Here is an 18319-nt window from a genome sequence, read left to right on the forward strand (position 1 = left end):
ACTGCACTAGTTATATATCTCACTGAGATATTTTTATCTATCTATTCTGAAGGTTCACGCTGTAAATTTACTGTACTCGGCTGATGTCAGGTTTCCTATGAAATGTGTGCGTAAAAATCAGGCGGCACATGCATGATTCGTGTACCATGCGATTTTTATCACACCCGTTGACTTGCATTGATGAGTCTCGGCCGTTTTACGCGACCATACACAGCATGCTGCGATTTTTATCTCATCCCAATTCCAGGTGAGGGAAAACTCGTAGATGAACACTACCTCATTTAATAACATTGGTGCGAGTGCAGTGCGATCTTTTCTCACATTGCACTTGCTGATTTTATACAGATTTTATACAGATGTGAGCAACCCCAAAGACACAAGTTACAAACTCTCATACTCTCCTGTGAGGTTATCAGAACAATCTCACTGATGGCATCTTAGTTAACTCATTCTGAAGCCAGCCAAAGACAGTGCAACTCAGAAGCTATAGAATGCAAACTGTGCAATGTTACATGAAATCCAATAGCAAAAATTATTTTTTTAGCCCAAATATCAGCATTTAAGTAAAACAAATATCCTTAAAAGAGGACAACCCCTTTGTCATGCATCCATGATGTAATATCACCCCTAGGTTGTCTGGGAATGCTCAGGGAATATTATTCATACATTGTGCTTTTCCACTGTGTATTTTTGCTGGCCTTTTAATCTCCCAGCAAAGTGAATGAAATTTGTGAAATCTCATGCACACGATGCTTATTTTTTCCTTACAGATTTGAGGCAGGTAAATATTTGCAGGTGGACACTTCTTTCAGCGTTTTTCAGGAATGGGAAGGAAAAGCATCACAAAGTGTAAGCAGAAACGAGTGTATTTTATTCAGTGTTTTCCTGCCAATACTCCAGTTTTTGCAGCAGATTTTTCTGCTGCAACTTCTTAACAGATAGGCTATATTCACATGTTGTGTTTTTTATGGAAATTTTACAGTACCAGCAAGGTCTATGAGATTTCAGAAATCTCATGCACACCGCTTGTTTTATTATGCAATACCTTGGTTTTTGCCAAATGTAGCATGTCACTTCTTTCAGCGTTTTGTCAGCATGTTTCACCTATTGAAAGCAATGGGTAGGGCAAAAAATGCTGTAAAAGTGCTGCAAAAAACACAGGTATCAAGATTTGCTGCATTTTTGGTGCCAAGACCTGATGAAGTAGAATCAGATTTTTTTGATGCAGTAAACTTTATCATCATGCACAATAGACAAATCAACTCTGAGAAAAGGAAGCAAAAAAAAAATACAACAAAAACTAATCCAAACCTGCTTTTTTGAGGTAAGTTTCTTACTGCCAAAAGAGCAGGTTTTGCCTTAGGAAAAAATGCAACATGTGAACATAGCCATACACATACCATTAGGTTATATTCCAACAATGAGTGTTTGATGAGTTTTTGATGTTGCAGTTTTTCTGCAGCATTTTTGCACCAATTATTTAAATTACCGTAGGTTACTTGTGTGGCTCCTCTGGGGTCCAGTCGCCACAGAGGTACTGCACCTCATCCAGAGGTGTGGTATCCCACTCTCAGGTAAGGAGGGGACACCACCTAGGACTCTAACACTCACATCCAACACACACCAGTTCAGTCAGGGCACCTGGGCGTAGATAGAGAGATTGCAGAGAAGGAGAGAGGAAGAAGGGGTCCTAGGGGCATGGGAAGTGCAGAAGCCACCCATGGGGCCCGTATCCAAATGTGGAGGGACCAGGTCGCAGTCAGGGGACCGGCCCCAAGTGGAATACTTCAAGCTCAGCTAAGAAACCGGAGGCTATGGCTTTTGCAAGAGTCACAGCCACATCCACCCATACTTCGCCAAAAAGGCAGCCATAAAGAATCCAGGGGACTGAGAAGACGTCGCCCGACCAGGTTCGTGGCTGCTGGCTTGGGACACTGTGGGTAAGGCGCTGGGCAGGAGAAGTTCAAGCAAGTGTAGTCAGACGGCCAGAGAAAGGCATATGAAAGGAGTCCTGGAAAGGTGCATCCCAATCTACCTGGGAGTTTGCTGGACCACTGACCCAGGGAACACACCATCCGGCTGGCGTTTGTGGACTGGAGAACTGTGAGTAAAGTGGAAACTGCAACACTATTCCTACAACACTACAATCCATTATAGACTTTATTCGCCCTTTCAATTCATTGACTCTTTTATTGGACGCCCGGGGCCACGGACCAGGTCACTGCTGCCGTGACACATCCCCTTTAAGAACTGTCTGACCTGGCCCAAGTACCCCACAGCCCTTGAGGGCGATCCACTTGCTTATTTGAGTGTCTTTTTATCACATTTTTGATGCTGCGCTTTTTGATATATCTTGGGAACTTAGGAGGATAGCATTAAAAATGTTATTACATTAGCTGAGGGTTTTTTTACGATTTAATTAATACTCTTCCTCAACAACAGCGCACAAAGGCTGCGGTGCCTTCTTCAATCAATTAACCCCCATCCACTGCAGCTGCCACTAAGCACTCGACCCTGTGATACAGTCAGTGTGCCCGCAATATGGCTGCCCCAGGGGAGGGTTTAGAAGTACATAGCTACAATTTATAGTCCATATACGCTGCATAATCCTAATAAATTAATAATTAAACACGTGACATTCTCTCTAATCGGATCTGCTGGCGGCCAGCACCACTAGTGATCAATAATACCACAGTATGCGGCACTCTCCATAGTGGAAGCTGTGGGCAGCTGCCATGTAATCACTGAGTGCCGTGGGGCGGTCCGGCTCTCTGGCACAGGACCAGGCGTTATCGGTGAAGGAAGCAGCATGTAGTCTGCAAAGGAAATTCACTCCTTATTCCCATTTAGTAAAAAAGCGAATGTGAATCTGTCAGGTTTATATTCAGTTTTATAGAAAAGCAGCAAGTTCTGTTACATCAAGAGCGTAACAATCAATTAATGGACAAAATGAAAAGCTTGGACAAAGTCGGGGGCTAACTGATATTTATTAAAAAATGTAAACAATTGTGGAAGTTTTTCCTTATCATCAATTACAGAGATGAACTAGTTCATATGGAAACAAACTTAAAGGGGTTGTTCCATGAATACGGTACATTTTAATTAATAGATCTTAGAATAAAATATTGGAATAATATAATATATTATGTAAGAGCAGTAAAAATTGGCCCAAAGGCCTAACTTAAATATTTAACAATAAAGGATAAAAAAGCTTGAATAATACAGATAATAAAGTATGATGCAAACAAAAGTGCCCCCCAAAACAGTATGATACCCCCACAGTACCCCCCCTCCACACGGACAACATGATGATCCTACTGTACCCCCTCCCTCATCTCCCCGACAAGGAATGGTGACTCCATCACAGTATGATCCTTGAACTGTAATCACCACACAGTCCTCCACAAAGTATAATGGCCACAAAAAGTGCTCCATACAATATAATGGGCATACATACAGCTCCATTCAGTATAATAGGCCGGGCATAGTGCTCCATACAGTATAATGGGGCCCACATAGTCCTGCATACAATATAACGGGGTCCTGCATTGCCTTCCATACAGTATAATGGTCCCACATAGTGCACAATACAGTATGATGGCCACAAAAACTGCTGCATACAGTATAATGGACGCACATAGTGCTCCATGCAATATAATAGGCACCACACAGTTCTCCATACAGTATAATGGCCCCACATAGTGCTCCATACAGTATAATGGCCCAATATAGTGCCCTATACAGTATAACGGCCTCACTTAGTGCTCCATACAGGATAATGGCCCCATAAAAAGTGCTCCATACAGTATAACAGAGCTCTGTATTGTCTTCCATACAGTATGAAGGCCCCACATAGTGCGATATACAGTATAAGGGCCACAAAAAGTGCTCCATATAGTATAATGGACCCACAGTGATCCATGCAGTATAATGGCCTCACATAGTGCACCATCTATATATATAATTGTCTAAGGGTTTTTCCGTCTGTCTGTCCTGGAAATCCCGGCTCTCTGATTGGTCGAGGCCGCTAGGCCTCGACCAATCAGAGACCGGCACAGCATCGACGTAGAAATCCCGCGCCTCTGATTGGTCGAGGCCGCCAGGCCTCGACCAATCAGCAACGGGCACAGCGACGATGATGTCATAAAGGACGTAGACATCCCGCGTCTCTGATTGGTCGAGGCCGCCAGGCCTCGACCAATCAGCAACGGGCACAGCGACGATGATGTCATAATGGTTGCCATGGCGACGATGATGTCATAAAGGTTGCCTCGACCAATCAGCGACGGGCACAGTCTGCCGCGAATTCTGGAATCATCATTGTCCATATATTACAGGGACATGCATATTCTAGAATACCCGATGCGTTAGAATCGGGCCACAATCTAGTACAGTATAATTGCCTTACATAGTGTTCCATACAATATAATGGCCACACATAGTGCTCCATACAGTATAATGGCCCCACATAGTGCTACATACAGTACTAATGGACCACACATTGTGCTCTATAAAGTATAGTGAGCCCAATAGTGCTCCATACAGTATAAAGGCCCCACTTAGTCTTCCATACAGTATAAAGGGACCCATATAGTTCTCCATACAGTATAATAGGCCCCACAGAGTGCTTTATACAGTATGGAGTGCATCACAGTTTTACATACAGTATAATGGGACCCACTTTAGAAAAAACTAAATGCTCCCCTCTCCTTGTTCCCCCACTGTTCTGGTGCCAAGACATCAGGCACAGAGGGGGGACAATGGGAGCATCAGACACTCCCTCCTCCATCAGTGCTTTCAACTGTATCTGCATCCAGGATGCCATTATAGTTGAATGTGCAATGCCGGGTGAAAGCGTGATATCGGGAGATAAATTTGCCCAGTGTCGTAGGTCAAATATACCCGGGAGACCTGCGCCCGCACATTGGGCCAAATATACTCAGAGGATCTGCCCGTTGTTATAGGCCAAATTTACTCACCCTGCAGGTCAGATTTGGCCAGCGGGTTAGAGTTTGACATATGTGAGCTACAGTTTACTCTAATAACCAAAATGGCCACTAGCAGTGCTGAAAAATGACACTTTACACGTAGGGCCTAATTCACCTATTGCAATTTCTTGGAGTCACTTTTCTTTTTTTAGCTGAGTAGTAATTGCCAAAATCTTCAAAATGGTGCACACAGTGTACGAATTTGGTGCCAAATCAAAAATGGTCTTCAATTTTGTTCTTAAGAGAGGGGTTTTGTCAGTTTTAGCGCAAAACGACACAAACCCTCAAAAAAAATTGCATGCTTGTCTAATAATGCATTAAATTAAAAACTCTGGCAGAAACCTTACTCCAGGCAGAGCTGAGTGAGATGCGTAAAAAAATATGACATTGGCGCATGCGCGGACCTCGGAGCGGTCAGACATGACTATCTGAGCTCCGCATCCCAGTCAGCTATTTTAACCCTACAACGAGCAACAAAGGCGGCGAAAAGTACCGGCAGGGCGAGAACTCACCATCGGGAGCAGCGGCGGTGAGCATGCCGAAGAAGGGAGGCACGGGACAGGCAGCAGGTCGCACGATCGAGGAGCTACTGAAAAGCAGCAACGTGGGTAAGATGGCCGCTGCAGCAACGGCTTCCTCTCCAGCTGCGCCCACGCTAGCAGCTAATGAAGCAGAGATCGAGGAGCTTGGCGCTGCAAGTGACACAATCACTCCCAATGCAGCGCTAATAAAAACACTACAGGAAACCTTTCGCACTGAATTAAAATCAGCCATGCAAAATGTCACCACACAACTGCAAGATATATTGCAGCGCACTTCCACTCTAGAAGACAAAATGGAGGGGGTGAGCGGGGCCCTAGAGGAGGATCAAGAGACCATCAAAGCACATGCTGAACGTATAACTGACCTTGAATTAAAATGCGAGGATTATGAGAACAGATCCCGCAGGGGTAACATTCGTATCAGAGGCCTCCCTGAGTCTATAGTGACCTTAAAAGACACAGCAATGACACTCTTTAAGACTCTGCTCCCTGAAGCTGATCCAGCGCAACTTCATATTACTAGGATCCATAGAGCCCTGGGCAAGCCACGCATAGCAGACCTCCCTAGGGACGTAGTGCTTAAAATGCACTATGAAGAAGCAAGAGACCAAATTTTAGCAGCAACAAGGGATCTATCAGCCCTACCAGGACTACCAAACGCTGTGAAGCTGTATGCAGACCTGTCCCCTGCCACACTCTCCAGAAGGAGATCTCTAAAACCGATTACTACCGCTCTCCAGGCAAAAAATACTAAATATCGATGGGGGTTCCCATTTGCCTTGCTATTCACTTATGGCAATGAATCATTTATATGCCGATCCCTGGAAGAAGGAAGAAGAGCCCTAGAGAGAGCTGGAATCCCTGCTACGGAGGTCATTCCCTCACAAGCACAGAGAAGACCACGACCACAGAAAGAATGGTCACAGATTCCTAGAACCAGGAGCCAGAGTTTGCAGACCACCTGAACATAACTTGAAATTGCATGGAGCGGTTGTTCCCCTCTGTTTTGTTTTTTTTTGTTTTTTTTCCTTCTCTATTGTTAGATTTTGAAGGATTGGCCTAAGAGCCTTAAATTTGAACCTTCATCTTACGTTAACAAACCGGTGGCTGGGACTTGCCGAGGCCGGCTGTAGAGTTTTGATGCTGGTTGGTTGCCTTATAAGAGTAACAATTAGCAAGGGTTTGGTTGCTGGGACTCAAAACGTGTTGCCAGACTAGGAAGATAACTGGGACTCCTGTAATTATGGGATCCCAGAATATCACCAACAAAGGGTATTGTACCCTATTGTTTAAATGTTTCTTGTTCTATGTGTTAATTTCCCCTTGTGTTGTCTGTGCCCTTGTGTGTCTCTACAGGTATGATTGTACCCCACAATTCAACTCATGCCGGAACCAAACACCAAACAGAGAAATGAGATCTACCATCAGTTTAACAACGTCGATGAGCGGTAATGAATCTCACAACCATGTGTAGAATCATATCTCATAACGTACACGGTTTTAACTCACCTAATAAGCGTAAGAAAGCATTCATAGATTACCATAAACATAGACCCGACATTATTTGCTTGCAGGAAACTCACTTTTCAAGGACCTCTAGCCTTAAATATTTTGACCCAAGCTACTCTCGCTACTACCTGGCCACATGGGAGCATAAAACCAGAGGGGTAGCCATACTCCTTAAAAATAACCTAGCATTCCAGATTGATAATACCATTATAGACCCGGAAGGCAGATATATAATTTTGTACGGTACTCTTCAGGGGCAAAATATTTGTATAATAAATAGTTACATGCCAGCAACAACTCAGACACTTGTATTCAAAATAATACTAACCAAGATCGCGACTATGCCCTATCAGCACCTTATCTGGAGTGGTGACTTCAACTTCACCCTGAACCCCACCCTTGACTGCACAGCAAAAAAACGAACGGACATTACGAAGGGGGATAGAAGAAGGATACTTAGATTAATGAAAGAGTATAGGATAGTTGATGTCTGGAGGGAGATGAATGAGACCGAGAAAGGGTACACCTTCTTCTCTAATGTACATAAAACGTATTCGAGAATAGATATGCAACTGACCTCCGCTAACACATTATCAGGAGTTCTGTTTTCACGCCACATTCCATCCTCCTGGTCCGACCATGATGCGGTCTTTACGGTGTTTAAACTAAATACAAATTCATCAAAACTATTTAGATGGCGCTTAAACGACTCACTGCTGTCAGACCCGGAGATCTCAAATAAAATTAGAAACGACCTTATGCTTTATTTTCAAACTAATGTGAATGAAGAAACAACCCCGGGAAACATATGGCAAGCACATAAAAAATTCATCACGGGCACCCTAATTAAGTTGGCTACTAATGAAAAAAAGAACAGAACTGAGCTTCAAACTAAATTAGAGACCAAATTACAAAACCTAGAACAGGCAAACCAACAACTTCCTTCACGATACTTAATTAAGCAGATACGGGATGTCAAACTCCAATTAGATGCCGTCCTTACTCATAGAACGGAAAGGGCTCTTGCTTGGACAAAAGCTTCCTTCTATAGACAGGCAAATAAACCAAGCAAACTACTGGCAAGACAACTACGTCAAAAAGAACTCTTGAACACTGTCTATTCAATTAGGAGTAGTAGTGGTCAAGTCTCAGCACATCCAGAAGCAATGTATAGAGAATTTCACACCTTCTATCAAAAATTGTATGCAGCTCCTGCCTCCCCACCACCTCCTCTAATGGAGTCGTTCCTACAGCACCTCCCGCTCCCCAAAATTAGTGAACATTCCTCACAAATTCTTCAATCCGATATAACGGAAGAAGAAATAGATCAGATAATTCAGAAACTAAAAACTGATAAAGCCCCCGGGCCTGACGGCCTTACAGCACCCTATTATAAAAAGTACAAGGAAATTCTTTCACCACACATAGCAAAATACTGCAACGCATTATTAAGTGGATCACAAATGCCCCCTGAGTTTTATATAGCGCATATAGCAGTAATACCCAAACCCAAAAAGGATCATCAGCAAACCAAAAATTATAGACCCATCTCGTTACTCAACGTGGACCTCAAAATATTCACATCTATCCTTACAGACAGAATCAACAGAGTACTCCCTTCTATTGTGCATAGAGACCAAGTAGGCTTCATTCCTAGGAGACAGGGGCCAGATAATATAAGGCGCAACTTAAATATAATACACACAGCAGCTAATTCCCTACAGCCCACCATGTTGCTGGCTTTGGATATAGAGAAGGCATTCGACTCAGTATCGTGGTCATATCTCTTTAAGATATTATCAATATTCGGCCTACCTCAAAAATTAATAAATTGTTTGACCTTACTATATGACAGGCCAACAGCATATCTCAAATTACCATCATTACACCCTACACCAGTAAATATAGAGAGAGGAACTAGACAGGGATGCCCCCTCTCACCAGCGTTATTCGCGCTAGCAATGGAGCCCTTGGCGGAGGCTATAAGGCGTAGTCCGGATATACTAGGGCCAACTAATTTGGGAGAACAGTATAAAGTCAGCTTATTCGCTGACGATCTGCTTTTATCTCTCACTAGCCTCCACACCACTCTCCCAAGTTTGTTTTCACTACTTCATGACTTTGAAGTATTATCAGGGCTTAAAATAAATATTGAAAAATCAGAGGCTCTATTCCTGAACATACCAGAAAAAACTCAGTCACACTTAGTGTCTCATTTTGGCCTCAAAAAAAGGGAACGCTACTTAACCTACCTGGGGATTAATCTCACGACTAATAAATCTACCCTGTATAAATGGAATTATACCCCTCTGATAGAAACCTTTCAAAAAGACTTGTCTAGGTGGTCTTCATTGACTCTGTCCTGGCTAGGCAGAATAAATGCCATTAAGATGGTCTCCCTCCCGAGGTTTCTATATTTGTTCCGATCTCTGCCTATGCCACTTCCCCCAAGGGTACTGCAAGACATACATTCCAAAATCTCTAGATTTATTTGGCAAGGGAAAAAAACGAGGATTAAACAACAAATTATGTTCCTGCACAAGAAGAGGGGCGGGCTCTCTCTACCCAACTTTGTGAACTATTTTAAATCTGCCCAGATTGCCCAACTGACCAGAATTTGTTCGTCAACAGACAAGCCTAGATGGGTCCACCTGGAGTCATTTTTAATAAAACCTTATTCCCTATTGGGTTTACTATGGACCGAAGCGAAATTACCAAAACAAATCTCTACCATTGCACCCTTTGCAGCACAATCTTTGCTCCTCTGGAGGAAAGAGAGATTTAAGAATAGCTTGCAGTCCAGGGACTCACCGTTAAATTCACTATTTAACAATCCAACGTTTCCACCGGGGCTTGACCCTCGGCCTTTCTCCTGGTGGATCCTGAAAGGCCTAACCACAATTAAACACCTTTGCTCCCCGTTCAATATCGCCCTGACCAGGCAGGAATTTATTCAAAAATATGAGCCCCCAGTCAGAGAAATGTTCCGCATGAACCAAATCCTTGACTTTGTGAAAAGAAGTGTCCCGGGCAGAAACCCCTTTAGATTAACAGGATTTGAACAAAAATGCTCGAGTGACCCCCTGGGAAGGGGGGCCATATCCTTATTGTACTCATCCTTTGCTACAACACAGGGGGAGGGAAAACTAAGATTCATGGGCCAGTGGGAGGAGGATCTGGGATTTAAGATGTCGTTGGAAGAATGGTGGCGCTCCTGTGACAATTTATCTAGGGGCTCTCATCAGGTAACTTTGGTTGAATCGTCTCTCAGAGTTCTTCACAGAACCTACCAGGTGCCCACGAGACTTCATGCCATCTATCCTCATGTCTCGGACAGGTGTTTTAGGGGTTGCGATGCACCTGGAGATATGAGACATATTTGGTGGACGTGTCCAGTGGTGGTGAGTCTCTGGGAGGGGGTGAAGCTTATGATCGATAAGATGGTAGGAAGAGAGATACCATTGGATCCACGGACTTATTTATTTGGATTAAAGCCACAAGGACTGTCCAAAATACTCTTTAGAATGGTGATCCTATTGAGCATGACGGCTAAAATATACATAGCGTCAAAATGGAAGACACCGTCACTTTCAATACTCCAAGTCACGGCTAGAATGAGTACAATTATGTTGTATGAGCGCATCCAAGCAACGAGAACTGACAATTGGAACCACTTTCTCCGGGTGTGGAACCCGTGGCTGGAACTGAACTCAGGAGATCAATTGACGCATGCCCTTGCACTTTCTTCGTGAGATGAGACCTAGAGACCGTAAATTATTATTTTGTGATAAATATGGATGTGTGGGTTCTGCTGATTTTCTCTCTTTATGAGTTGTAAACTAAAACCTGAACTCTGTTGGTGTTAACCTAGAGTATACTGCGGTGCGGTAAAGAATATTGTAAAATGGATTACATATGATTCATACCCTATCCCACTTCCCCTTTTGTTTCTGTCTTGTCTTTGTCCTGTCCTGTCTTATATGTAGGTACACAAAGGTCTATTATAATAGTTATTACATGACACTAGTGATGTAAGAGTGACTTTTTGTTGTACTATCAAAACTCCTATGTTGGGAGATCTATGTATTAATCTTTAAATTCAAATAAAAATTATTGAAACAAAAAAAAAAAAAAATATGACATTAGGTAAAAATCGCATTTCATTAATCTGGATAAGCAAAGTTGTGGAAGAAACATAAAAGACTATTTGAAAACGAAAGATGGCTTAAAAAGTGGTACAAAACGTATAGAGAATAATGCACAAAAATACAAAAGTAAATAAAAAGGATAAATTTCTCCAGAAAAGTGGAGAAACCGCAATGATGAATCTTGGCCATAGTCTAGTGTCTGCAGCCATCAAAGATCTTTCCTCATTACTGTGCCCTACTCTGAGAATGGAGCCGGTGTACTTTGTGGGAAGTGATGAAGAATGCATAACCTGTTACTTCCGATCAGTGGTGGACAAGGACAGAGGAGGAGAAGAGACAGCAGATTTACTTTCAATATAGACCGACCACAAAATCACCAACAAAGATTTGGCCATGACGTGAATAATGATGATCCACAATGAATATTACTATTTATAGGAAAAGCTGATTAAACGCCAGACTCACCTTTCTCTCCGATATTGTCCATGGACACTGTAAAGACAAAAGAGGACATGTCACCAAGATGTCAGACACATTATCCAAAAGTGGCAAAATGTAAATCCACATTCATTATAGGCTTAACCACAACAATTATAACGCCATAGGTATTTTCACCATGGTAAAGCAGATTATTGATGGAAACTGAAGGAATATTGCAGTCCTGACAAATCCTGCATTTTCATTGTAGCAATGTGTAAGGCTGGTTTCACACTTGCGTTGGGCAGAGCTGCGGAGGGCTGCGTACTTCCTCCGTTAAGCCCCACCCACTGCCGCACCTCTTCCATTCAGCTCCGCCTACGTCGGCATGCGTCCTGCTCTACCTATCTTTAACATTGGGTACGCAGGCCATGAGAATGTATGCGGATGCCCCCGCATGTGTCGTATTGACGCTGCATCGACAGCAACAAAATGCAACATGTTGCGCTCGACGCAGTTCCACTCTTCCAGAGTACTCCGGATCTCAGACATGGCCTAAGGTTCACCTTCCAACAAGACAATGACCCTAAGCACACAGCTACAATAAAGGTACCTTCACACTCAGCGACGCTGCAGCGATACCGACAACGATGTCGATCGCTGTTTCGTCACTGTGTGGTCGCTGGAGAGCTGTTACACCGGCAGCTCTCCAGCGACCAACGATGCCGAGGTCCCCTGGTAACCAGGGTAAACATCGGGTTACTAAGCGCAGGGCTGCGCTTAGTAACCCGATGTTTACCCTGGTTACCAGCGTAAACGTTAAAAAAACAAACACTACATACTTACCTACCGCTGTCTGTCCCCGGCGCTGTGCTTTCCTCTGCACTGTCAGCGCCGGTCAGCAGGAAAGTAGAGCGGTGACGTCACCGCTGTGCTTTCCGGCTGGCCGGCGCTGACACAGGATGCAGGAGGAGCGCAGAGAAGCACAGCGCCGGGGACAGACAGCTGAAGGTAAGTATGTAGTGTTTGTTTTTTTAACGTTTACGCTGGTAACCAGGGTAAACATCGGGTTACTAAGCGCGGCCCTGCGCTTAGTAACCCGATGTTTACCCTGGTTACCAGTGAAGACATCGCTGAATCGGCGTCACACACGCCGATCCAGCGATGTCAGCGGGAGAGCCAGCGACGAAATAAAGTTCTGGACTTTCCTCAGCGACCAACGATCTCCCAGCAGGGGCCTGATCGTTGGTCGCTGTCACACATAACGATTTCCTTAACGATATCGCTGCTACGTCACAAAAAGCAACAACATCGTTAACGATATCGTTATGTGTGACAGTACCTTTACAATGGAGTGGCTTCAGAACAACGCTGTGACCATTTTTGACTGGCCCAGCCAGAGCCCTGACCTAAACGCAACTGAGCATCTCTGGAGAGACCTGAAAATGGCTGTCCACCAACGATCACCATCCAACCTGACGGAACTGGAGAGAATCTGCAAGGAACAATGGCAGAGGATCCCCAAATCCAGATGTGAAACACTTCATCATTCCCAAGAAGACTCATGGCTGTACTAGCTCAAAAGGTGCTTCTACTCAATAATGAGCAAAGGGTCTGAATACTTATGACCATGTGATATTTCAGGTTTTCTTTTTGAATAAATTTGCAAAAATTACTACATTTGTTGTTTTTAGTCAAGATGGGGTGCAGAGTGAACATTAATGATAAAAAAATGAACTTTTTTGAATTTACCAAATGGCTAAAATGAAACAATGAGTGAAAAATGTAAAGGGGTCTGAATACTTTCCGCACCCCCTGTACATGTGATTTTTTTTATATCATAATGTTTTTTAATAGATGGTCAGGCACCTTAGCTCCTTGTTCCCAGATTAAACCCTTTGTCTATTCTCTCCAACAGCAGGGAGATACTTCTTATGGATCCAGGCACACTGATTCAGATACTTTTATCATTACACTCTTTCATCACGCACAGTTACATCTGAATTACGGTATATATAACTGGCCCATCTGCTAGCCGTGTCGCACCAGAATGTTTCATTTCCAGACTTTTAAATAAATGAATATTATGATTCATCTCACATCTAATTTATTAGAATTTGGAACCTGACAAGGATTCTTGACTCTTGTTCAGAGGAAAAACTGGTGTCAGAGTGAAATGAAACCTGGCAGCCTCAAATACGGTTCTGGTTGCCAAATAACGTATCTTATTTAAAAGAACATATACTAAACTATAATAGTTCATTCTGCAATACCACAGTAGTCAGCACATTCAGATGCTTGGGTAAAAAATGTATGGATAGTGAGAGCACCTGCTGCTGCTACCCTACCGAGACGTCTCATCACTTCCTAAAATAAAGTGCTGCGCCTAGAATATTGGCAGCACTCAGCTTCATTACAGCATGTTTCAATCTAAAACATTTCAGCTATTTAACAATTAAATAGTCTTTGTGACTGGCTGTCCTTAAAGGGAAGCTGTCACCAGGGTTTTGCTCTGAGAGCAGCATAATGATGTGGGAAAAGAGATCTTGATTCCAATGATGTATCACTTAGTTTACTGGGTGCAGCAGAGCTCAGAAAGCTAAGGCTACTTTCACACTGGCGTTTTTTGCCATACGTCGCAATGCGTCGTTTAGCGGAAAAAACGCATCCTGCAAAGTTGTTTGCAGGATGCGTTTTTGCCCCATAGAGTAACATTACCGACGCATTGCGACGTATTGATACACGTCGCAACCATCGTGCGACGGTTGCGCCGTGTTGTGGCGGACCGCCGGGAGCAAAAAACGTTAAATGTAACGTTTTTTGCTGCCGACGGACCGCTTTTTCCGACCGCGCATGCGTGGCCGGAACTCCGCCCCCACCTCCCTGCACCTCACAATGGGGCAGCGGATGCGCCGGAGAAATGCATCCGCTGCACCCGTTGTGCGGCGCATCAAACGCTAGCGTCGGAATCTCGGCCCGACGCAATGCGACGGGCTGAATCCGACGCTAGTTTGAAAGTAGCCTCACCCTGCCCAAATCACAGCTTTCTGTGCATATTGTATAGTTACAGTAAGCTAATCAGAGCTGGGGACAGAGGTGCACCAGGAAGAAAGGGCGAGCTGTATAGTTCGGAGAGTGACAATCTCCTGCTAAAGCACTCATTGTATTGAAATAGCACACAGCCTAATACGTTGCTAAAATTTTTGTCTTAAAAAAACAACAATATCCCTCACCTGTCCGTCGTTCTGTCCCATGCAGTAATCCATGTCTGGGGATTAACAGTTTTCAACCTGGACGGTGCCAAGATGCGACCATCCAGGCTGAGAACCACTGATGAATGAGCTGCTGCGAGCGCAGTATCAGTGAGCAGCGGTGATGTCATTGAGGTTACCTCCAGTCACTGAGGCTGCGTTCCCAGCCAGGCTGAACTTTGGTGGCCTCGGCACCGTGAGAAAAAGTTAGTTCACCGCAGTTCAGCTCAGTGAGTTCACTGCACACTTTTATCTGCTAAACCTTGGGCCTTTTAGAAATGCTCTATGCTAAAAAAAAAAGTGTACAAATTTGATTTATCCCCCAAAAAGATTCCTAGAAATGCCAACTATTGGAGCTAGCTACCCTACATGTCGATATTCAACCTTTTAACAAGCCTTTAACAGTACTGAAGATATTATATATTTCAAAGTACAGGGTGGGCCATTTATATGGATACACCTAAATAAAATGGGAATGGTTGGTGATATCAACTTCCTGTTTGGATCCTATCCCACACCGCTTGCTCCACCTCATCAATGCTGGTTTCTTCTTGCTGAACCCATGGTCCATGGATGGCAGGGTATACTAATTTTAGAATGGGGCATTTTTCCCATCTCAACCCCTTCGCTTCCACCTCCCTTTACTCTGCATTATAACCTTCTTTGCTAGCATACCAACTACACTCTCTTCAACCCATATGGTACTGTGATACTTGTGTAATCACACTTGTTTTTCAGCTGCTTAATGTTGGTTTATTTATACCAGGATTGAATGTTATCTGGGAACCCTCTTTGTAGAATTTGTGTAATTGTGCACATTATATCGCTTGTGTATATGCCATTTTTGGGGGGTGGACTATTGGTGTGAGCTATCATTGCCCCTATAATAGTGCATGATTTTTGTAAAGGTATCTTTTGCATGTTTTGCAATTTTAAGTGTTTTTAACATTTTTTTTGTGCTGTGTGTTGTTTTCTACTAATAAAGCATTGAGTTTTTCATATATATTGAGGTGTTCCCGTTTATATGGGCATGATCTTTTCTTGATTCAGTCATGTTTGTTCCCAGGCCCATGGTGAACTCTCTTGTCCAACAAATTTATGGGTGGTGCCCTCCTGTTTTTCCTTAATCAACTTCCTGTTTGTGGCACATTAGTATATGGGAGGGGGAAAACTTGAAAACTTTTCAAGATGGGTGGTGACCATGGCGGCCATTTTGAAGTCAGCCATTTTGGATCCAACTTTATTTTTTCCAATGGGAAAGAGGGTCAAGTGACACATCAAACTTATTGAGAATTTCACAAGACAAACAATGGTGTACTTGGTTTTAAAGTAACTTTATTCTTTCATGAGTTATTTACAAGTTTATGACCACTTATAAAATGTGTTCAAAGTGCTGCCCATTGTGATGGATTGTCAATGCAACCATCTTCTACCACACATGACACACTGATAGCAACACAGCAGAAGAAATGCCAGCACAGGCTTCCAGTATCCGTTGTTTCTTCTGAAGGCAATTGTCTATGCTGTGAAGATACAAGATGTGCAGCATCTGAAACAACGGATACAGGAAGCCTGTGCTAGCATTTCTTCTACTGTGTGTTCACCAACATTCACCATCCAACCTGACGGAACTGGAGAGGATCTGCAAGGAAGAATGGCAGAGGATCCCCAAATCCAGGTGTGAAAAACTTCGTCATTCCCAAGAAGACTCATGGCTGTATTAGCACAAAAGGTGCTTCCACTCAATACTGAGCAAAGGGTCTGAATACTTATGACCATGTGATATTTCAGTTTTTCTTTTTTAATAAATTAGCAAAAATTACTACATTCCTGTTTCTTTTCATTCAAGATGGGGTGCAGAGTGTACATTAATGAGAAAAAAAGAACTTTTTTTAATTTACCAAATGGCTGCAATGAAACAAAGAGTGAAAAATTTAAAGGGGTGTGAATATTTTCCGTTCCCACTGTATATAGACTACTTACGTTATAATGGTCAAATCTGAGCTCAAAGCTTAAAGGGGATCTGTCACCAGTTGATTGCCACCTAACCTGACAACAGCATGTTGTAGAGACAGAGACTCTTATTCCAAAGATGTGTTATTTACTGGGCTGAGTGCTGTAGTTTTGATAAAATCCCTGTTTTACCATCAGGAGATTATTATTACAAGACAAGTAAATCTCCTGCTCTGTATAACCCTACACCCACCAGTGATTGGCAGTTTTCTGCCTATGCATAGTGTACACAGAAAGCCGTCAATCACTGGTGTGGGTGAATTTGTACAGAGCTCAGCTTTCAGATAACTGGTAGATTTGCAACAGATAAATCAGGAATTTCATCAAAACTACAGTATCATGCTGCTCCCGGGTGGGGTAGCAAAAACTTGGTGACAAAATTACTTTAAAGGTGTTGTCCGATCTTTTGCTAAAAGTCTGCAGACTTGTAAATCCTCGCAGCGAGAACACCGCACGCTGTCAGGATTCTCTGGTATTGGCAGTTAGAACAGGCGGTCACATGACCACAAGTATGTCATTTATATTCTTCTGGCCACATTCCGACTAGACATGTGCGGCCTCACACCGCAGTACAATACACTTTACCAGGAAATGTATTATAATGCTTTATGAATCTATGACATGCTGGAACTTACAAGTTGATTTACCATCTAAATTAGGAAATATAATGGGTAACATCCACTAAACATGGAAAAATGACTCACAGTTCAGATGAGGACATGGGCAGAACAGTGCAAGGGACAACAACAAGGAATAGTTAGTCTATTCCGCTACAGAAAACAAATCCACATGCCAGCCACTGAGATAGTAATGTAGATTTATGAACTGTGATGATGGCGGGCTTCATTCCATAGGCATATAATGGACTGATGAAAACTTATGGCAGGGCTATGCTTGAATAATTGATATCTCCTCTTTTTGGAAAGCTATTATACACTGTATATGTTTTAATTGGAAGAAATAAATATAAAGGTTTTATCAATTTTGGGTGCTGGCTTCAGTTTTCCTTTTTTTACAAGCCGTAGCTAATGGAAATGCACTTCAGAATAAGGATCCTCTTATACAGCAACTTGATTTTCCATAGTCAGAATGCTTAAAGTAAGTCTTTCCCTACGTGAAATGCGATGTTCTGCTAATGTTTGCTAATGAGAAAAATGAGGTGAGAAGTCGCTTGTATTTATGCCAGACAAAGGCTGCACTGACTCCATTAGGAAGGAAATCGCTCATGGCTTTCAAGCATTGCTGTATGAAAACTAAAGATTCCCCATAAAGAATATTCAGAAAGCATTTGCCGCCACCTATCATGCTAAACGATATAAACCATAAGACCACCACACCTTTCAAACGTGAGCGTGCCAAAACTGATTGGACCCAGACATGTAAATAAGACACACGAAAAAAACAAAAATAGATGTATCGAGTGATCCACGCTTCTATCAGTGTGCGCTGTC

The 18319-nt window shown here is 43.0% G+C and overlaps 1 protein-coding gene across 1 annotated transcript in view; it reads right to left on the reverse strand.

Annotated features, from left to right (window-relative positions):
• ZDHHC2 (zinc finger DHHC-type palmitoyltransferase 2) overlaps positions 1-18319 on the reverse strand; it is a 168591-nt gene that overhangs the window by 74032 nt on the left and 76240 nt on the right. Inside the window, exon 2 of the mRNA XM_069744415.1 lies at positions 11653-11679. Within this exon, the coding sequence (XP_069600516.1) occupies positions 11653-11679 (27 nt within the window). The remainder of the gene's footprint in view (positions 1-11652; positions 11680-18319) is intronic.

Source organism: Ranitomeya imitator, chromosome 1 (assembly GCF_032444005.1).
Source record: "Ranitomeya imitator isolate aRanImi1 chromosome 1, aRanImi1.pri, whole genome shotgun sequence".
In the NCBI taxonomy this organism is placed as follows: domain Eukaryota; kingdom Metazoa; phylum Chordata; class Amphibia; order Anura; family Dendrobatidae; genus Ranitomeya; species Ranitomeya imitator.